Source organism: Dermacentor andersoni, chromosome 10, assembly GCF_023375885.2.
Source record: "Dermacentor andersoni chromosome 10, qqDerAnde1_hic_scaffold, whole genome shotgun sequence".
Lineage (NCBI taxonomy): Eukaryota > Metazoa > Arthropoda > Arachnida > Ixodida > Ixodidae > Dermacentor > Dermacentor andersoni.
Window position 1 is genome coordinate 140,258,617 of NC_092823.1, and position 22,736 is coordinate 140,281,352.

The 22,736-nt window shown below is 45.1% G+C and overlaps 1 protein-coding gene across 1 annotated transcript in view; it reads left to right on the top strand.

Annotated features, from left to right (window-relative positions):
- The window catches only part of LOC126545209 (deformed epidermal autoregulatory factor 1 homolog), a 112,818-nt gene that overhangs the window by 16,248 nt on the left and 73,834 nt on the right, over positions 1–22,736 (top strand). The window contains exon 4 of the mRNA XM_050192969.3: positions 17,102–17,240. Coding sequence (XP_050048926.2) covers positions 17,102–17,240 — 139 coding nt within the window. The remainder of the gene's footprint in view (positions 1–17,101; positions 17,241–22,736) is intronic.

The following is a 22,736-nucleotide window of genomic DNA, read 5'->3' on the forward strand; positions in this document are numbered from 1 at the left end:
CAGTTCAGGTGGAAGCACTTGTCGCCGTGTTGGAGACCTCGTGGAACCAATGTCGGCCAGCGGGGTCGGCCAGCGGGGTCGGACAGCAGTGTCGGCCAGCCGGGTCGGGCGGCCGGGTCGAACAACAATGTCGGACCGCCTTGCGAGGCTCAGGTGGCCCTGCGCAACAGTCGATATACGGGAGCCTCTGCGTGCCCAGTTTCCTTCCGGCGGGGTTTGCGCTCAGGAGCCCACGGCCGCAGTCACCGGGTCACGTCCACAGCTGGCGCGGTAGCCCTGTGGCCGCTCACCCGAACGCTCGATCACCCTGGTTCAGGATCACCAGCCCTCCTGGACCAGTTGCCCAGCGGAAAAGCGGGGCGAGGTAACCTCTCAGCGGGCGACAGCGTTGACTCGGGTGTGGCATAGTGGTGCGGGCAGCGATAGCTCTATGGGCCCAGCGAGGAAGCTCTTTTCCATCGAACGCCGAACCTTGCGCACTGCTCACACCACGGGGCCATTGGCCACACTCTCTCGCGCCACGCTTTTTGAGGCGCCACTGCCGACGCCCCCAAATTGGTGTTGATGATGATGATGGCTCTCTCTCGCGGGTATTTACGAAGAGTTGCTGTCCTCTTCGCCACCCGCGGTGCACTGTCTTCGTATGTTTATGCTTCGCACTCCCGTGTACCACATATTATCACACATACTTTGCTTGGTTATGACGTTCTGCCATTGGCAGTAAAGAAACTTCCGTTCATGCCAAGACAGCCGCATTTAGCACATCTCAGCCAAACACTACGGATCAGTGCAAGACAGTTTACAACGGCATGGGATTTCTTTCTACTCTTCATTTCTGCAGAAGTGACAAAGAAAATCTGCAAAAATGCAAACTGATATGCTTGGATACAAAATCTTGTAGTTGCCCAGCTACGCTGAGAGCGATCGGTCCTGGAAGAGGTGCATGACTCTAGAGGAACTGGTGAAGTACGTTCCTTGGACTTCTCATCGGACAATGCTCAGAAGATGCCGAAAAGGCGGAACTGTAAAATATGTTATGAGGACCACAATGTTGAACAAAAACCAGACGTTTTATGGGAAAAGTGCTGAGTGCACCTATGCTTCACAATATCCAGGAACTGCTTCACCGCATGGCATAAGCGATGAACTGGTCTTAGTTTCTTTTTTGTATCTGAAGAACGGCAGTGTACTGAGCACTTTTTTTTCAGACACTATTGCTGGGTTATTTATCTTTGAAAGGTATATTCTGAATTTCCTTTGATACTTTAATGTTTTTGTAGATATCATGTCTTTTTATTGTTGTTTTTATCAACTAGCAAAAATGGCAATTTCTAGAATTTTTATGTTTTACCTATTAAATTTTTTTGTATGGCAACGTATGTTTTTGGAAAGAGCATTTCATTATGCACAATATGCTGTGCTGCGATATGTGCAAGGATATTATTTGGAGTGGTAAATAATTTTTTTCTGAGACATAAAAAATGACCATTTTCTCATGGTAACAAAGGAGTTAATAGAGTTCAATGTCCTGTTAAAGTTGCTCCTCCACCTTGTGGATTTCCACAGTACTGATTTGCTATGTTCATACAGTGCTTGTGCCATTATTATATTACTAGTGCTGCAAGATCTATTGTAGTGACTTTTTACTTGCTTTCCATCCTATAGAGCAGCCCAAAGAAAAGTGTAGGCTGTGCAGAAATTCCGTCGTTTCTCTACTCTTGACTACCATAGGTCAGAAAACATGCTTTGTATGAATTGTAAATTTCATTGTATTGAAATTCAGCCTCTTATGCAAATGGGTACAGTCACCGATCGATTTTCCTTACACAGAAAGGGTTTGCAGAATTTTTCGAATTATCAGGCAATTGAAGAAAGCAAATTTGAATGAGAAAGCATTTCATTTTTATAAATGTGGGAGTCGGCGATAAATGATACAGTTTCATGCAAAGTCGATGATATCTTCACATCAGTGGTACGAATTAAGCGAAGCCAGGCACGCTTTCGTGTGCATTCCGCCCCCGCAGCTGATAGCGTCGCCCACACTGGGACGACACTAGCTTGAAAAGCGCCGGCAGCAGGGAGCAAATGCTTCAACTGCGTCTCGCTCCAACAGGTCACTGAAACTCGAGATTGTGCAACCTTTAATACTAAACGTGCGGGAAGACGGCTTACATGATACCACGCCGTCTCGGCACACCCACTCTTTGCACACGTGACAGATTACCTCTAAAACAGGGTGCACATATGCGTATGTGCTCAGTTTGTAATTCAATCATTTGACGATCTGCATCAGTGAAAGTTTCCATTTGTATCGGCATTCCTTTGTGGCGGTTGTGAAATTTTGCTATATTGAAATCGCATACAAACACACTTCGTTATATTGAAGTTCTACGGACAACTGTCGCAACTCTTTCGCAACTCTTCGTAACAGTTGTGGTGGAAGGTGCGGGGTAATCGCCACCCGAAGACGGAGGCTGAACCTGAAGTTCTTCGACGGAGCCGTCGCCTTGCTGGACTCCCACCGAATCTACCGGAGTTGAATATGTCCCATGACGCAGACGAACAACGGCCCATTCCAACAGCTGCGCCCACAAGTTCCGTTCTACAAATGAGAGATGCGCGTCCCTTTGCCGGAAGATCGGACGAAGACGTCGAAGAATGGCTCATCCATTATCACCGGGTGAGTGCCGCCAACAAGTGGAACAGCGCTTCTCAGCTTTCGAACGTCGTGTTCTTTCTAACGGATACTGCATTGTTGTGGTTCGACAATCACGAGGAAACGTTCACAACATGGGGAAGATTTGTTTCTGAAATCAAAGGTCGATTTGGCGACTCCGCGACGAAAAGGAAAAGGGCAGAGCAGACGCTACTGCAACATGCGAAAATGCCAGGCGAAACCTGCACGACCTACATTGAGGCGGTAATAAAACTGTGTAGGATGGTGGACTCTGGAATGTCTGAGAAAGACAAAGTTGGGCACATCTTGAAAGAAATTGCCGAAGACGTTTATAATTTCCTCATCGCAAAAGACAACCTGGCTTCCGTCGCTGACATCATTCAGCACTGTCGTACTTTGAAGCAACTGAAAACGAGGCGCATCACGCCAAAGTTTGGCAGGCTAGCCAATGTGACGACAGTTGCAAGCGTAGACACCAACCAGCCCCTCGATCTTGCATCAACAATCCGACAAATAGTTCAGGAAGAGCTCAGCCTGCATGCGCAAGTGACACATCTAGGCACTCATAGCTTCGGCCTACCACCAGATTTTGAGCCAAACGTGGCATCCTTCTCCCCGTATTCCGCGGCGAGGCGCACTGAGGATTATGAACTCGCGCCCCGACAGCAGCCACGTCTCTACGACAGAGGCCCTACTAGTGACGCTCGGCCACAACGAGAGCAGCCGCGTTTTTACCCCTGGGGCCCTGTGACTTCTGTCAGGCCGCGACAAGAACAGCAACGACCCTACTACCACGATGTGACTTATGAACGATATAACGGATTTCAGCGAGCCACAGAGAAACGTTATCCACATGACAACGAACTTTCTCGCCGCCCGCAGCAGCCTAGCATCCGTTTCGAGGAAGATGCTGTGAGTCGTGACCCTCCCGTGTGCTACAACTGCGGCTCCACAGGCCATATAGCTCGGTATTGTCGCCAAGGCCGTCAATCTCGAAGGACACCACCGATGTTCTCGCCACCCAGAACTCGTACTTCATATGACTTGCGGACGACCGATTTGCTTCCAATGGACCACTTCTCACACGAGACCAGACGCAGCGATTCGCCAGCTTCTGAGCGGAGTTTGACGCCACCAAATAACCGTCCCCGTCGCTCTCCGTCCCCTCGGCGCTGTTCTTCGTCACCACCGTCGGGAAACTAGCATCCGCGGCCAATGGAGGTGAGGTCACTGGACGGTCTTTGCAAGAAATACCTCTGCCTGTTATGATGCTCAAAAACAAAGTGAATGTCTCGATTGACGGAATACCGACCATGGCGTTAGTTGATACTGGGGCGACTGTGTCTGTGATGAGCCTCACTTTCAAAAACTGTCTAGGCCACAAAGTTATGTTTTCTTGGAACGACGGTATTACCTTTCGTGGAGTAGGCGGTGAGTGGCTTCATCCCCTTGGTGTTTGTGCTGTGAGTGTTTTGTTGGCTGGGAAAGTTTTTGTGTCGGAATTCCTTGTTCTTTCTCGTTGTTCGCACAATGTTATTCTTGGTATCGATTTTCTTGAACAGTGCAGCGCTTCCGTGGACTGTGGTTGTGGTGAAATATCATTGAGCCAGTTAATTATATCAGCAGATTCCGAACAAAGCTCACGTGGCGAAGACAGGGGCACAGACACACTCAGTGTTCTTTATGAAGTGATTGCACCATCGTGGTGCGTGACGCCCGCTCGGGTGTCTGCAACTGCTGTTGACGGTGATTGTGTTGACCTTGTACTTAGGCCTCTCCGCATAAACTGTGCTAAAAAAGATATACTTGTGCCCTGCTCTGTCGTGTGCATGACGAAAGGAGTCGCCACATTGTGGGCGCTGAACTGTTCCACCACACCGGTTGTCCTTCCTCGTGGTATGAAAATCGCTCTCTTTGATGAAGCCGCATATAACTCAATAGCAGCACTAACTACGGACGTCTCTACAGCTTGTTCTCCTTGCGATAATGGCCGTTTTGAAGAGCTAATGCTTGGAATGATCAGCAAGGCTCTCGGTACATCGAAATGGCAAGCACAGGTACATGTCCTTGCCAGGCATGAGGCTGCATTTGACTTCACGCATGGAGATGCACCCCTTCATTTACCGTCGTTCCGCGCTCGTCACAGAATAGATACCGGCTCAGCACACCCCATCCGCCAGAAGCCCTACTGAGTGTCATCCTCCGAGCGAAAAGTTATTGCAGAGCAAGTCAAGGAGATGATGAACAAAGGTGTCGTTCAAGAGTCGTCTAGTCCATGGGCAGCCCCAGCAATCCGGGTCCAAAAAAAAGTTGGTTCCTGGAGATTCTGCGTGGATTACAGACATCTAAACGCAGTGACATAAAGGATGTCTATCCACTACCACGAATCGATGACGTCATTGACTGCTTACACGCTGCTTCTTACTTCTCAACACTTGATTTGTCATCGGGGTATTGGAAAATACCTATGAACCCTGCCGACAAGGAAAAGACCGCTTTCGTTACTCCAGATGGCCTATTCGAATTTAATGTTATGCCTTTTGGCCTTTGCAATGCTCTTGCCACCTTTGAAAGATTCATGGACACAGTACTACGTGGTCTAAAGTGGGAGATATGCATGTGTTACCTCGATGATGTTGTAATCTTTGGCCGCACGTTTGAAGAACATAACGAACGCCTCAGCCTTGTTCTCGACTGCATTGAGAAAGCTGGACTGGTTCTAAACTAAAAAAAATGTTGCTTTGGCAAACGCCAAACACTGGTCCTGGGACACTTAGTCAACAAGGATGGCGTCAGACCCGATCCTCGTAAGATTGAAGTGGTGAGCTCCTTCAAGCCACCGCAATCAGCATGAGAACTTCGCTCATTCATTGGCCTATGTTCGTATTTTCGTCGTTTTGTTCCCCTGTTTGCCGACATCGTTTACCCGATGACATGTATTTTGCGACAAAATGCATCCTTCAATTGGACACCAGAGTGTGACGCATCATTCTCTCAACTGAAGTTTATACTAACGTCAGCACCCCTCTTGCGTCACTTCGATCCATCTTGCCCAACTGAAGTTCACACTGATGCTAGTGGAATTGGGATAGGAGCGGTGCTTGTACAATGTCACAGTGGCACAGAACATGTTGTCGCGCGAATATGCCAGCCATTGCCTGAGCAAATCTGAACGCAATTATACGGTTCCGGAACAGGAACGCCTGGCAGCTGTTTTCGCCATACAGAAGTTTCGGTGTTATCTTTACGGTAGACCATTCAAGATTATCATCGACCATCATTCTTTATGCTGGCTGGTCGGTTTGCATGATCCCTCTGGTCGCCTCGCACGTTGGGCGCTGCGCCTCCAGGATTACGACTTTGTGGTGTCGTGCAATAGTGGCCGTCATCACGCTGACGCAGACTGCCTCTCTCGGATTTCTCTTGCGGCTACCGACTGCGAGGCTGAGAATTTTGACGACTGTCTCGCTGTTGTTACTTCTACGTTCCCTGACGCGGCAGACTTTCAGCGAGAACAATGGAGTGATGTTACCCTTGATCCTATTTTTGTCGCCGCCCATACTTCTCAAGGCAGCGGTCGCTTTACTGTCTGTGATAAATTACTCTACAAAACTAATTACTCCGGGCATGGAGCACGTTTTCTGCTTGTTGTCCCCGAGAGTCTCCGCTCCGACGTTCTACGCGCCATGCATGACGATGTGACATCTGGCCATTTCAGCTTCGTACGAATGCTACACCGCACGCAGGAGCGCTTTTACTGGCCCAAGATGTACGAAACAACCAAGCGCTATGTCGCTAGTTGTGAAATGGGCCGTCACAAGCGACCGACCACCGCAGCCCCGGGTCCCCTTCGGCTATTGACACCGCCCAGTACGCCGTTTGAGCAAATAGGCATTGACCTTTTGGGTTCATTCCCGTTATCTAACAACAAGAACCATTGGATAATTGTCTGCGTAGACCATCTTACACAGTATGCAGAAACTGCAGTCATACCGTCTTCCACCGCCGTTTGCGTGGCGGTCTTCCTGCTGCGTTCCGTGGTCCTTCGTCATGGCCCACCGCGTGTCATCATCAGCGATCATGGTTGCCAGTTCACGGCTGATGCCATTGAAGAGTTACTTCGTTTGTGCACTTCACAGTTCCGTCATTCCACACCGTATCATCCACAGACCAATGGCCTCGTTGAAAGAACAAACGGAACGCTGACCAACATGCTTGCCATGTACGTCTCCTCCAATCGTAAGAACTGGGACGACGTGCTGCCCTTCATCACTTACGCATACAACACGGCGAAACACGAAACCACGAACTATAGCCCATTTTATCTCCTGTATGCAAGGTTACCGTGAAGCCTTCTGGATGCTTTCTTGCCCTTCGTTCTGCACAGTGACGATTCTGTATCGAAGATTTTGTGTCTCGCTGAAGAAGCCCGTCGAATAGCTCGTCTTCGTACTGCCTCGCAAAGTCCTTCGAAAGAGCGATACGACGACCGTCACGTACAAGTATTGTTGGAAAAAGGTGACTTGGTCCTTCTGTAGACATCGCACTGCAAGTGTGGATAGTGCCAAAAGTTCTTGTCACAATATTCAGGCCCATTTGTAGTTGTGGACCGCCTGAGCGAACACACTTACGTCATAGCTCGCCTACTGTGCAATGGTTGGTTATCAAGCAGAACTCAGCTGACTCATATTGCTCGCCTGAAGCCTTTCTACCCTGCTTGTCCATCCTGACTCGCCCCACGGGCTTCGTCTGCTTGCGGGGAAATGTAAATGATACGAAAGGCACGGACAAGAAGAAAGAAGAGAAGACAAAGAGAACGAGGAGTTTGAGAGGCCGAGCTGCGCTACTATCACGCTACGATCATCGTCCATCACCTGTAAATAAAACCATTTCTTCGCAACTCTTCGTAACAGTATTAATAACTTCGTTATATTGAAGTTTGTTATATCGAGGTTTATACTGTATTACCAAAGCATTTCTGAGTGTCTCTTTATATGCTGCTAAGGTGTATACTTTTTGTATTGTAATGTTTTGTTTTGTTAACATGAAGTAAGATAGACAGGAGTATGACACTGCACAAGGTGAGAGACATTGTGAACTACAAATGCCTTTCTTTGCCCTCTCTCTCTGCTCACCTACCCCTCGGCTGTTTTTGCACATGCTTTTTCCTCTTTTGTGGAGTGCTGTATGCCTATGTACAGGGAAAAATTCCAACAACTTGTTTGGATACACACATGCCTAGGAATGGCTGGCACTAGTGGCACTGTGCTGCTGGGACTGCCTGTATATATAACGTGTGCTAGGTGCTTTGCCCTCAGAATCTTGATTGGACAGAAAACACAAAGTTATGTGCGTAAAAATAGCAACAAAAAACAGATATGCTTATGCATTTGTTTTCTAGCAAGTATTGAAAGCACTCACATGCATCGAATAAACTGGTCCACAATGCCATCATGAAAATGTGTCCGCCCTTATTGCCAACTGTCAAGTGATACGGCATGTCAGAACTTGAAGTGGGCACATTTGTGACTTACTGCATGCAGCCAAGGATGTCTTTGCTTCAGAGACGTGTGTTAATCCACAATTAACCATGTACTGGCGACTCGCAGACTTAAAAGAGCTAAGGTTGAAGCTAGTTGGTTGTACATGTCGAATGATTGCAGCCTGCTGTTGGGAAATAAGACTCTGACACCAAGAAAGGACGAAGATGACACTGGACAAGCGCAAACTAACTAATGTTTATTTCACACAATCGTTCAGTATATGCAGTTAAACCTCAATACAACAAAGTCGATAAAATCGGCAATTTTCTTCGTTATACCGGAATTTCGTTATATTGAAATGCAATCTGTTATGCGAATAAGTACAGTAACCAATATATTTTTCTTACACGGGAGGGGCCACAAGGTTTTCCTAATTATCAGGCAGTCGGAAAAAGCAGATTACAATGAGAAAAAGTTATCTTGTTGAATTTGAGAGTTGGCAATGAAAGGTACGGTTTCATGCCATGCCGACTATATCTTTGCATTGGCAGTACAGAGCGAAGCCAGCCATGCTTTTGCATCCATTCCACCCCTGCGGCTGGTAGTGTTGCCTGCAGTGGGACAACGCTATCATGAAAAGCACCAGCAGTAGTGGGGAGTGAGCGCTTCCGTCTGCCTCTCGCTTCAACGTGTCTCCGAAACTCAAGATTACACGACCTCCAGCTCTAAACATGTGGGAAGACAGCGCACAAAGCCACGCCATCTCATCTCACCCAGTCTTTACACATGCAGCAGATTTCCTCCAAAACAAGACATGCTGACAGCCATGTGCCGCCACAGCTGTGCTAGAAAAGGAGATGTGTGCCAACTTACCCCCCACTCTTTTCCCTCTCCACCCTTGCGCGTACCTGATCGCATTACCATGAGCTCGCTCCCCTCCCCCTCTTTCTTCTTGTTCGCGAGAAGACTGTGCTCATCAAGCCACTATCCTTCTCAACTCACCCCTGTATGCTTTCACTCACACTCAAACCATACAGCGTGCAGGGCGCTATGACATGATAGGTGTTATTGCACTTCGACTTTATACGGAACGTGATGCTGCTCCCCTTCAGCAAGTGCTGTCAGTCGTGCAGTGTGCGATTTGAAAGATGCTTTCTCAAACAGGTGCTTGTAATTCAACCATTTTACCATCTGGATCTGCAAAAGCTTCCGTTTATTGTCTCGGTATTCCTTCACAGCAGCAGTGAAATTTCATTTTATGGGAATCGTGTATTAGACACACTGCGTTATATTGAGATTTAAAATGCATGATCTTTCTATAGACAATAAGTTATAAAAAGTAAAATACTTTGTTATATCTAGGAAAAACACGTGGAAGGTGGGAGATGGAAATTTAAGACGATGAGCAAAATGATATCAAGGTGAAAGCAGGAGCCAAAGTTTCGACAAGTGGACTTGTCGCCTTAAAGAAGACAAGTCCACTTGTCGAAACATTGGCTCCTGCTTTCACCTTGTTCTCGTTTTGCTCATCGTTTTGTTATATCTAGAATTTTGTTATATTGAAGTTCGTTATATCAAGGTTTAACTTTATATGCGCTGATATATGCAAGTCAAAACAAGGCTCTTATAAAAAATTACAAGGCATTCACGAAAGAAATAGACAGAAGATAATCCATTTCACATCTGTGCTCATATGTGGGCTATCAAAACATTCTATTGTCTTTTCCTCGAATAAACCTAACCTCAGCCTCAGTGAGTAGAATTCATGGTGCAGTAACGCACATGTTGCTAATCTGCAGCATTGTTAAGGCTTCGATAATTTCCTTTTCTCTAGCATCTTTTGATTGGGAAATGATGCTCATGCACTCAAAATTTGGTTGTCACTCAAGCCTGCTGCAACGTTTTTGGGATGGCTGACTTTCCTACAGTTAAGATTATGCTTGTGCAGGCATGTATTAACGCATCTCCCGATTTGTCCTACATAATGTTTTCTACAGGAAACTGGAACGCAGTAATCTGCTTCTTTATCACATGCCACAAATCTTTAGCATGCTTCACATCGTATTCACTGTGATTAGATTTCTGGTTGCCGTTGTTAACTCTGACAAAGACCAATTAATTTGTTAGGTGCCATGAAAACGACAGGAAGGCTGTATCTGTTCACAATCATCTTTAGTCCATGACACACAATATGAACGTATGGTATTAGGATGGGCCGCTCGTTCGCTTTTTTCTTTGGAACCTCATTCGTATTCTGTTTGTTGATTTTTTCTAAGACCTTTTCAGCCAAGGATGTAATCAAGGCATCGGGGTACCCACTGGTTTTAACCCTTTACTGCACCTTGTTGCATTTACTATGCATTTACGCAATGAGCTTTAGAAAGAAGAATGATGGGTGTAACGTTAAGGGATAAGAAAAGAGCAGATTGGGTGAGGGAACAAACGCGAGTTAATGACATCTTAGTTGAAATCAAGAAAAAGAAATGGCATGGGTAGGACATGTAATGCGGAGGGAAGAACCACATGGTCATTAAGGGTTACGACTGGATTTCAAGGGAAGGGAAGCGTAGCAGGGGGCGGCAGAAAGTTAGGTGGGTGGATGAGATTAAGAAGTTTGCAGGGAGAACATGGCCACAATTAGTACATGACCGGGGTAGTTCGAGAAGTATGGGAGAGGCCTTTGCCCTGCAGTGGGCGTAACCAGGCTGATGATGATTATGATGATGATGATGATGATGATGATGTTGCATTTACGCAACATTCCGATGAACGGCATTAAGCAAAGAAGCAAAGTCTGTTTAAAGCTGCCTGTACATGTTGTTGCATTTCCGCAACATTCGTCTAAACAGCGCGCCCCTTTGTGCTGCCATCTGTGCTCATCCTTCGCATCTTTTACCAAAACAAACGTGGCGGAGGCTGTGCGCGCCCGCGAGCAGTGATGAGGATAAGTTTTGCCACTTGTAAATGTATTTCTCCATAAGACAAAGCCCCCCAAAAATTCTTACTCTAAGCTCCACATTCTCCTGACTCTGTAGATTAAAAAAAAAACATTGTTATGTCAGAATATTTTGTTCCTGGTGACGGAATGTTGCTATGTTGCGCAAATGCAACAAAGTGTGCATGGTTTATTTTCTTCGGAAAAGTGAAATGGCTCCCAAATGCTTTTATGGCCGAGCAATTCCTCCTGATAGTGAATGCAGCGACCTTTCCAGGAGTGACGACAACCACGAGTGTAAATCCATTTTTATTCAATATGTGTGCAAAATGTTTTCTGGACAATTTTTTTTTTTCGAAAGGATGCGTTGCATCCGCGTGTCACGGGCACAGCCGTGCGTCTGTGCTTCTATGTTCTAAATTTTGACAATAATGCGAAAACACTGCATTGCTTCCTGGCTGCACGGGAATCTGCATGTCGTACTGCACGAAGTGTGGGAACCACCTGTGGTGCACAAGCAACAATTGCTTCTTTTTGTTCCACACTAAACAGTAGGTGCACCAACGATTCTCACATGCAAATAAACATCGGAGTATGAATCACACTAAGTCTATCTTTCACCTTCAACTTCTTTATTTTCACGTTGTTGCAAATACACAACATACCCTTTTTCTGCAAATTCAAACCACAGAAATTCGCTAAAGTTAGTTTCCATGGGAGTACAGCTACTTTTATCCTTCCCTACAACTCCATGAAAAATATTTTGAGGAAACAAAAAATTGTGCAGTAAAGGTTTAAAGGGGTCCTGAACCACACCACGGGCTTGGTGAAAAAACATAGTCTGCAGATAGCATACACTGCTGTGAACATCTTAGCCAAGTTTTGCTGTTGTACGTGGCGCGTGGAGCTTGCAGGCAGAGCACTAAGTCGTCTTTCTCTCGAATGCGCACTTTCCAGCAGAAGGCTGCTCCTTGGTCTCTTCTGGATGCTTTATTTAGTAATAAAGCGGATTCCTATACACAGCTGCTATTGGCCAATAGCTGACTTCAATCAAGAAAGGTGTTTGGATCTGCACACTTCTTCGTACTGTTACTGTGTATATTTATTGAATAAGTTCAATAACCAGGCTGAAGTAAACGAAAATGTGCTTTTGAATTTCGATAGTAATTACAAACTTCCAGAAAAAGCAGACTGTCATCTGCTCCCGTACGCTCAGTTGCGGCCGCCAGCATAGGAATGAAACTTTGGCCACCCTGTTTATCGATGTCGTAGCGGGTGTGTCTCGCTAATTTTGACTAGTTTTGGACGCTCAATTAGCCTCGAACCACGCAAAACTTAAGGTCAGATCATGCGCACGCTTGCCAGTGCGCGCTAACTTGTGGCCACTCATGGTTAGATGCCTTGGCAGACTAATTGGTAGTGCTTCAAAAATGCACATGTTGGATGTGGCTACCATCCGTTGGTCAAGCTGGTGAAGGGCAAAGCCAGTCCACGCGACGTAGCATGGTCAGACTAGCATATACACGTGAGCACGCACTCAAGGCCTGTCGTGCACAAAGCAAATGCGGCGCATGCTCACTACAGTTGCATGTAGCTGTGGTCTGATATGTAGCGTAGATACCACGACCGCAATGGTGTGCCACCACGAGTCCACTGGCTAAATGCGCTGCAGCTCGCTGAGGGCAACATCATTTGGCATACATTTGGCTCGTCGTATGCTCCAGAAGGATAAGAATGGGCTGGGGTGCGTTTGGCAGGCATTCTCAGATCATGAACAGCAGGTTGCCATTATCCCTCAAGAGAAAAGTGTATAATAGCTGTGTCTTACCAGTACTCACCTACGGAGCAGAAACCTGGAGGCTTACGAAAAGGGTTCTGCTCAAATTGTGGACAACGCAACGAGCTATGGAAAGAAGAATGATAGGTGTAACGTTAAGGGATAAGAAAAGAGCAGATTAGGTGAGGGAACAAACGCAAGTTAATGACATCTTAGTTGAAATCAAGAAAAAGAAATGGGCATGGGCAGGACATGTAATGAGGAGGGAAGATAAACGATGGTCATTAAGGGTTACGGACTAGATTCCAAGGGAAGGGAAGCGTAGCAGGGGGCGGCAGAAAGTTAGGTGGGCGGATGAGATTAAGAAGTTTGCAGGGACGGCATGGCCACAATTAGTACATGACCGGGGTAGTTGGAGAAGTATGGGAGAGGCCTTTGCCCTGCAGTGGGCGTAACCAGGCTGATGATGATGATGATGATGATGATGATGATGATGATGATGATGATGCTCCAGAATTGGGAGTAGTGGCGTCTATGTTTACATCCAAAAACAAATTTGAACTGCGCGCCACAGTGACATTTAGAAGGCGGAGCATTGTGGGCACGCCTTACTCTGCCATAGCCTTCGAAGTTCAAGGCATTGAAGAAGGAACGGGAGCACAGCGAAGCGGGTGTCTGATTACCAATAAGTCCACTTCTGCTAAACGCATTAAAATACATTTTGTGGCAAGGTATTTCTGAAATACCCTATTTTAACTTCAAATGCATTTCTCATCTTTGATAAAAAGTCGTTCAGGGCCCTTTTAATACCCCTGTCACACAGGCAACTAAAGTGTGCTTTGAGCAAGTGCACTTCAGCGCTGTTGAGTGTCGTTTTGGCGGTGCGCTGCTACACGAGAAAGAAAAGTGTTCTTTCAAATTAGTGGCAATGGCAATCGGGAGTCAGAAAGCAAAGCATATATTTGTTAACTTAAATATGCATGCACAAGAATACTTTGTTATTGTTAGAAACGGCATTTACAATCCATTGCAAGTGAAGTAATTAATTACAACCTCAATAAAAAGATTAATCATTATGAGCCAAGATAAGGCAACAAGACTTTACCAGTACCAGACCAAATGATATGTTCCGCCAAACGACTGCGTAGCCATTACCGGTGCGACTGTAAACAGCCCAAGAATGAGAGTTGTTTTTCGCAGTTCTTTCTTCCTTTTTTTTTTATTTTTGCAATGTAGCACACTTTATGACCATGTAATGTTAGCAGTTTTAAAAAAAAATGTTATTAGAAATTACTCCTGACTCTGCTTTCGATAATACTTTACTTATTTTTTACTCATTGCTTATGAGACTACTCACTTTGTTGCCGCGAAGTGTGTGGCAACACACTTCGCGATTCTTGTGTGGCAGCCTGCAAATGACAATAGCAGCGAAGTGCACTCGCTCAAGGTGCACTCAAGTTTGCCCGTGTGACACGGGTATGTCTATCGATTTGGTTCATAAAAGTACGAGCTACGGCATGACGTTAGTACTCTTTGCAACTGTTCAGCATTCTTGAATATATTACACTTCTTTTTACTTGCTTAGGGTGCTGAGCCATAGCTTAAGAAACCTTTAACTCTCTCTCACATTTTTCCAACAAGTATGGTTTTTACTTTCCTATATCATAATGGCCAAAAATTTAAGGCACACATTTTTCGGGAGTTCATATGTGAAGTCTAATTCTTGGAATGTCCTCTTACACACAGACACAACCGTTCCCGGAGCTACATCATGAGTAAAATTCCAGGGAAAACATAATAAAAGATCATCTATATGGCGGAAATATTCTGTGACATTAAACTGTCGCAACTCTGTCTGGAACTTTATCCCTATATCTCGGTCGCTGTCAAGGACATGTACTACAATATACTGCAAGCAGGAGATTTAGCAGCAGTGCAAGAATGTATTGATTGTATGGGAACATACAGTTTCAAAATGAGTGAGACAAGTGTTAAGAAATTTTGGTATTACTGAGGATGTATGCACCCTCGATCACTCTATGTTGATTTTGAAGGATCGGTTTATGTTCAACAGGACAGAATATGTATAGGGTCATGACTGGCACGAGTCCTGTCAAGCTTGTTCATGGCAAAAGGGGATTGTTGAAATGAACAATTGCTACTTCATGCTTGTCCAGTGTCATCTTTGTCCTTTCTTCACATCCAAGTGTCTTATTTCACAGTAGCGTGTTGCAATTATTCTTCACAGACTTACTTTTTGTTGTACATTTCAATAAGAGGAGATGTTCTAAGTTTGTATGAATACTTGCGCTGGCACGGGGGTGTAGCGTTTCGGTGCATAAGAGAACAGGACAGTTCAAAGATTGTCAGCATCTGCATGTATCTTACGTCTTCCTTTCGTCAATGTATTTTGGGCTGCTTTACCATTCAAACATATTCGAGGCTTGATTGAGTTCAAAGGAGAGTGATAACTTGCATGACATGCTTGTTTCCATTGCCTTGTGAGCTAAACCATGCAAATGCTTCTCTGTGAACACATAGAAGCAAGAGCAGTTTGTATCTGTGGAGCAGATGAAAATACGAGAGCACAGCCACTGTTGCTAGTAGCAATGGTGGAGAGAACCGAGCCACATGTTCGTGCTGGTTCCTTGTATACCACCTCACTCCTTTCCATTTACAGTAAAACCTCGTTAAACCGTACCTGCTTGAACAGTACTTTCGTTTTGAAAGCACTGAAGTCAAATCCCCGACTCAGAGGCCATTGAACATAATGCGTTTTGTACCCACATAAATCCTACCAGCTTATTGTGTATGTATCAGTTAACACATAGTGTTTCCACTTTTCGTCGTGCAATCCCCGCGGTGCGTCATCCTCATCAGGCGATCCGGCAGAACAAGCCTCAGAGATCAGAACAACAGCCTCCAAGCGCCCTGTGCTTTTGTGTGTGAAGCCACATCAACATCATTTTGGTGCCGTGCTGTAGAGCGTTGTGGTGTTGTGCAAGCAAGGACTTGCATCATGCCAAAGCTCTGATAAAAAAGATGTCGGGTGCTCAGCATAGAAGAAAAATTGGACTATGTTGGTGCTATCGAATGTGACACAAAGAAGTCAGCGCTGGTACGTGACAAGGATTTATTGTTGACTACGGTGTGTGGCATTTGGAATGTGAAGAAGTTGCTCGGCATTGCTGTTACCACTGTGAAGAGATGTCCGCTACAAGGTTCGACTTTTCACCATCGTTGCCTCTGTTCTTGCCACAGTATCGCCTAACGACAGTGATGAGGACGACACGGATAGCAACAGCATGGGCGATTCAAGACTGACAGTGGCAGAAGCTGTGCGTTATGTCAGCCTCATGAATGCAATCGTTGCGACGAGCGCAGAACCCCCGCCATGAAAAAGGCACCCCGCGACTTCTGTAGCGCTACTGCACCTGTGCAAGGAGAATATGCAATGCCAACAAGGAATCTGCCATGCGAGTGTTTGCCGAAAAGAGGGGGTTGGCTGAAAAGCTGGCTCGCAGCTTCAGTAAGTTTGAGGCCGCTGTCGTCGCTGCTAGGCCGCCGTGGCATCAAACGAAAATAACACCTTTGTCGCGCGAAGTGAATAAATGCTGCATGTTTTTGCTCCTTTCATCGCACTCTCTCTGAGTTCAGTTTTTGACAGGTAAGTGGGCGATCTCATGCTATTTCGGTTAAGCAGTACTGCCGTTTAGTGTATACTTTTTCCGAGCTCTGGCCAACTACGGTTTAACGAGGTTTCACTGTATTTTGTTATCTTGTGTAGTGCTGAAAGCACACATCTACAGATGTGTCCTCTCCAGATTTGAATAGTTGGTACCCCTGTTTATGTTTCTCCATGTTTTATTGAGACTTGCAGAACAATTTAATAACATCATTCTATATAAACGCTTTGCTGATAACAACATAACTTACATTTTCTTACCTTCTCAGATTGTTTGGTGAAGTGTGCAAACAAAGCTAGTAAGATGAGAAAATACTGAGTTGTATTATTTTAGTTCTGTTTTCCTCAGTATTTTACAGCGAACAAATGCATAGGAGTGCATTATGTCCTTGCGGCATTTCTTTAGAGAGGAGAAGTCACAATTTATCTAGTCTTTCCACGGGTAGGCTCAAGGGAAGCCTATGTGTCACTACTGTTTATGCTTGCCATACCTAAAACTTTGTAATGGATTGTTTGGCTCTTACAAATCAAATTTTACTTCCAGAGTGGGCCAGTTCGTCTTTACACACCTTATAAGAGGAAGCGAAAAGAAGAGGCACTTACTGCTGGAAGGTCATCTGATGAACCACCTGAAAAGTTGCCAGCTTTGGCTCCAAAGCCTGCACCGTCCAAACCAAATGAATGTAAGGGATCTAAGGTGTATACCACTGATTGCCAAGTTATAAAACCTACTAGAATTAACAATTTTTCAGTTTTGAATCCATGTTTCATTGGAATTATTGGAGAGTCTTCATCCAGTGTTACACGCTTCAATCGTGAGCAAAATGAGAACAAGGTAAAAGCGGGAGCCAATGTTTTGACGAGTGGCCTTGTCTTTTTCAAGGTGACATATGGTTTCCTCAGCAGTGTATGTATAGGTAGGGTTCTAAAGGGGAGAGGGTAAGGCGGGTGGGTGCGCAACGAGCGAAGGTGCGTTAGTGGCGAGGGTGTAGAAATGAGAATAAAGGAGTGCCGTGCACAAGGCCGGTGACATGGCCGTGTGTCAGCCGGCGTGTCAATACCCGTGTTTTTCCCTATTACCCTGTTTTTCTTGGCAAAGACCCATAAGCAAAAGATTCCTTTTCGTGCTATAGTGTCAGAGAAAGGGACATGGCAGATCTGTGTGGTTAATTTTAATTAAGTTTTTTTAATTATGGGGTTTTTACGTGCCAAAACCACTTTCTGATTATGAGGCACGCCATAGTGGAGGACTCCGGAAATTTCGACAGCCTGGGGTTCTTTAATGTGCACATAAATCTAAGTGCACGGGTGTTTTCACATTTCGCCCCCATTGAAATGCGGCGGCCATGGCCGGGATTCAATCCTGCAACCTCGTGCTCAGCAGACCAACACCCGTCTGTGTGGCTAGTTACCTACAGAACTGTTTAGCTTCACTAGTTTTTCAGACCCATTCTGCTTACACAATTCTCAGGCATTAGTTCAGTTTCTGACAGAGAAAAATCCTGGTGATTTTACAGCTTTTATTATGGATATCGAAGACTTGTATTACTCCTTGCCGCATAATGGGTTGCTAAACTTCATAAATGAGTGCATTAAAGAACAAGTGCAAGAGTCAGCTTTTATACATAGATGTGGTGTTTCCACGAGTGCTTTTCTAGAAATTCTTTGATTTACTTAAAGTCGACGTTGGTTGGATGGAGAGATGGTGTGTTTCTGCAGAAATCAGGAATTTGTATTGGTTCAAAGGTTGCCCCTATTCTTAGTGATATTTACCTGAGCAAGATTGACAGCTGCTTAGAGAAGGCCTTAGGTGATTGTGTTATTAAGGTATTTCGTTACGTTCATGATTACCTGATTTTCTGCAATAGGGACGAATTTGATTCCACTGCTACCTCAGTAAGTGAGCAGTTTAAACTTAATTTGGGAGGATTAAAGTTTACCAAGGAATACAGTTTCTAGACATTTCCTTGGTCTTTGAACAAAACCACATGTATCGGCCGTACTCTCCTAGATCTTCGAAGCCTTTGTTAAACTTTCAATCCAAGCATTCCAAAGTAGTAAAAAATGGAATTGCCATGTCGTGCCTTAAGTCTTCTCTCACCAGATCATGCATGCGCAAAATGAGCACCAGTTCTAATGCACAGGTCCGGCACCTATTAGAAGCAGGTTATCCTAGTGTAGCAGTGGCCACTGTGGCTGAACGCCTTAAGAAGTCGATTTCGATGGGGATGGACGTGATTACAGAAAGCAGCAAGAAAAGAGTAGTGGCTATTCCTTACATTCATTCAGTATTGCACAGGCTTAAAAACGTTGCAAGTAGATATGGTGTTAATGTTGTTTTTACTCCCAATAAGCTCTATAGCAATAAGCAATAAGCTCCCAATCTGCTCCCAATAAGCTAGGTAAGATATGCGCTGCCACGCAGAGAAAAAAAGAGCAGGTGAAAGGCAAAAAAAAGAACAAATATTTGTCCAGTGAAGCACATCAAGAACAACAATTTTACTGACTGTCGTATGGTTGTGGTATATAAAGTTCCCCTTAGCTGTGGCCATTTTTACGTATGGCAAATGGGGCGATGTATCAATCAGAGGATAATGGAACATAAAAGGTCATTAACCGGTGGATCACCTTCTTATCTTTCCTTACACTGCCAATACTGCCAAGATTGTAACTGCACGCCTGAGTTAGATGAATGCGCGACATAGTACAGGCATAGAAATGAAGATATGTGTCTTATGGTCGATGCATGGCATATCAATAATGGTGGAAGCGCATGCGTGAGTCAGCCTTCGATTACCTTACAAAGGAAGAGATCAAATGCCTTAAAAGGTACCTCTCATGTAGACCGGCACTTGTACCCGATTGACACGTGGTGCTACCATTCCAGAGCATGCGGTGATGAGTTTTGTGTCTTCTTTCTTTTTTTGCCTCAGTGCTTCCTTCAGTTGATAGTTGGCGTTCGTGTTGTCCACTTCTCTTCTCTTGTGTCCCTTGTGTCTTGTGTCTGCACACCTTACCCCTTCTTTGCATTACACCCGTGTGTCAGTCGGTGTGTCAAGGGCATGCACAGCACCTTTCTATTACCTGCTTCGCTGGTGGTCGTGAGCTATCGTGTCTCTTAAAGAGATATTAGAAGGAGCAACAGAAAACGGTGCTCGTGAAAAAAAAGTGAAAGAACAACACTGAAATGGAATAAATAAATAAATAAAAGGAAAAAAGGAAAGAAAGAAAAGGAAGGAAAAAACACACACTAAACAATCAAACTAAATGTTGTCTATAGCTTGAAATTAAGCATGGCAAATAGATTCTAAAGCTCCCTTTCAAATATTTTATACCTATTGGTTGTATTATTCCCTGTATTTTCTTTCTCGTTCATAATGGAAATTTGACTGTAAGATGTATAGTCTAAGTACATCAAAGTTATGACCTGGTTGGTTGAAATGTTCGGCAACAAATTTGAGAAGCTTTTTAGCTGTGTCCATGCAATGGCCATTTAATCTGACGTTCATTGGTTGTCCCATTTCACCGATATATTGTTTCTTACAGAAGGAACATTTAAGCATATAAATCACATCCGAACTTGTACAAGTAAAGCTAGTTTTGACTTTGTGTGTATAACTATTTGCGGTGCTTTTAATTTTATGTCACTTTGAAGGTGCCTGCAGGTTTTGCACCTGGGGCGACAATATGCTTTTATTATGGGGGATGATGTTGGCTGACTTTTGCATGCACCGACCTGTCCTTAAAGGGCCCCTGAAACGGTTCGGACAAATTTAGTAGATGGGTAGGGTACAGCCTAAGTAGAACATTCACACCACAATTTAAGTGAAGCGTTACATATTAATGGAACTACAAGCGATTACAAGTTACCCTCCTCCCTAGCCATGCTTTTCCTCCTCAACTCGTTCGCTGAGCGATTGAGGATAAGCTCCGCCTTCACTGGTTCTGCATCACGATGCGACATCACATCGTCCACATCCGGTTGTATTGGAGCCCGCCCCACCCACGCGAAACGTCTCCGCTAGCGGCTTGGCCGTCAACCCCAAGCGAGAGCTATCGAAGCGGCGTGCATTGCGAGCATTCTATTGTAGCGCCGAACGTGTCTGGTATTCCGGTAATCGCGCACTAGCAGAACGTTTCGACGGAACGGTGAAGGCATAAACTCAAGCTGATGAAGGAACTTTAGCGTAGACGTACGTGAGCTGCCTGATCGGTCTCCACGGTCCAGCCACCTCTTGGCACAGAACTTAACCTGCCAGAGAGAGCTAATATTGCTCTAACCAAGTGTAAAACTTTTAAACATTTACAAAAATAACGTGTTAACGATTACGCTCCTGCAAAAAATTTACACCAGCAGCAAAGAAGAATAAATTTTGTTACTGCTACTGTGTGTGGTTGAGCTCTATGCCACCAGGTGGCTGCACCGTGCAGACCATTCACATTTGCGCTTCTGTTCATCCCCTGAAACAAGACGCAAGGGGATGCGGCCAGGCCCTACCCCCTTGCGCTTGCGTTTACCCTAATACCGGACTCGCGAAACGCTATTGCGTTAGTAATCTTCCGGTGTAAAGTGACGGCCGCAATTGCGCAAATCCTGCCACCCATCGGATAGCGGCTGTCCAATGCGCTGCAGCCAGTCCGCTCATCTACTGGCTTGCAGAAGGACACGATGTCGCAGCTTGACATATTGCCAGTCGCTACGTTTGCAGTACCCAACAAAGTCGAATCGTAGTGCTCGCGAAAAGACAGACTGAGACTGACTGCGGAGCTCTCGTCAAAGACGGAGCACGTTGTAACACAAGCAGACAACACTTGCTGTGTGCCGGAAGTGCTTAAGTGTACTGAAAAATTGTTCTTGTGCATTCTCTTTATGCTACTTTCTTTTTATAAAAACAAATTAACTAACATTCCAACTATGACAAACATCATTTGTTTACCATAAAGTTGGAAAAATTAGCTATCACGCGCCCTGGTCAGCCAATCGGATAGCTCGCCCCACTGACGTCATATGGGCGATTTCCGTGATATGGGTAGGGACGGCTTAAAATTCCGCCGAGCAGTGTGCTGCGATCGGCAGCGATGTGCATTTTTAAAACCTTATAGTAAATTATACGCTTTACGCAGAGCACTTAGATGTGTCAATTAATGATCAGAAGGACCTGCTCTAATGACTTAGTACAATTGTAAAAAACCGTCAAAATCGTTTCAGGGTCCCTTTAATGTTTCTGTTGCGGCGATAGGTAACCTTTAGTACATCCGGGAACGCTTTTCTCAGACGCTTCTTGCTTCATAAAATTGGGTGGTATTTTCGTAGGATGCTGTTTATGTTTGGTGTGCATTAGAATATTTTGTTATAAAGGCTGGCAGTCTGTCAGATTCTGAAGCAGACCTGTTGAAATCCTACCCTTTAAAGCCCCACACCTATCTGTATTACTTTGACGACATATTTATAATATGGGAACATGGAACAAGCACGTTAACCAACTTAATTAGCCATTTCGGTCGCTTTCATCAAAGTATTAAGTTTACTGCTCACCACTCTCCTAGTCAAATCAACTTCCTCAACACGACGGTCTACATAGAAAATTGAAAATTGAGACGTTACTTTACCAGAAGCCTACGAATAGCCAGCAATATTTAGACAACAGTCATCACCCACGACACTGCAAGCAAGGAATTTTCGTTGGTCAAGCGAGACGAATTAGAAGAATCTGCAGCGAAGACAATGATTATATCCACCACCTAAATTATCTTAAAACAATGCTAGCAGAAAGAAACTATCCACAAGTTGCTATTGATAGAGCTTATGATGTCACATCAAGGTTGTAGAGACAGTCGGAATGAGCTAAGAAACAGCCTACAACCAGAATCTGACAGACAGCCAGTCTATATAACACAATATTTAATGCACTCCCAAAAACAAACATCCTACGAAAATACCACCCAATACTATCAAGTAGCGAGCGTCTGAGACGAGCGTTCCCGGATGTACCAAGGGTTACCTATCGCCACAACAGAAACTATAATCACACCCGCCATGACGCCTGTTGTCCGTGTCGCCGAGGGCGGAACATTCCCTGTAATTGGTATGTGTGCCGCCCGCGTCTCCTTCGCTGATCGCTCCACTATCATGCTATTCACAGTCATCGCCCACTATCCCCACAACATCATCCTTGGCT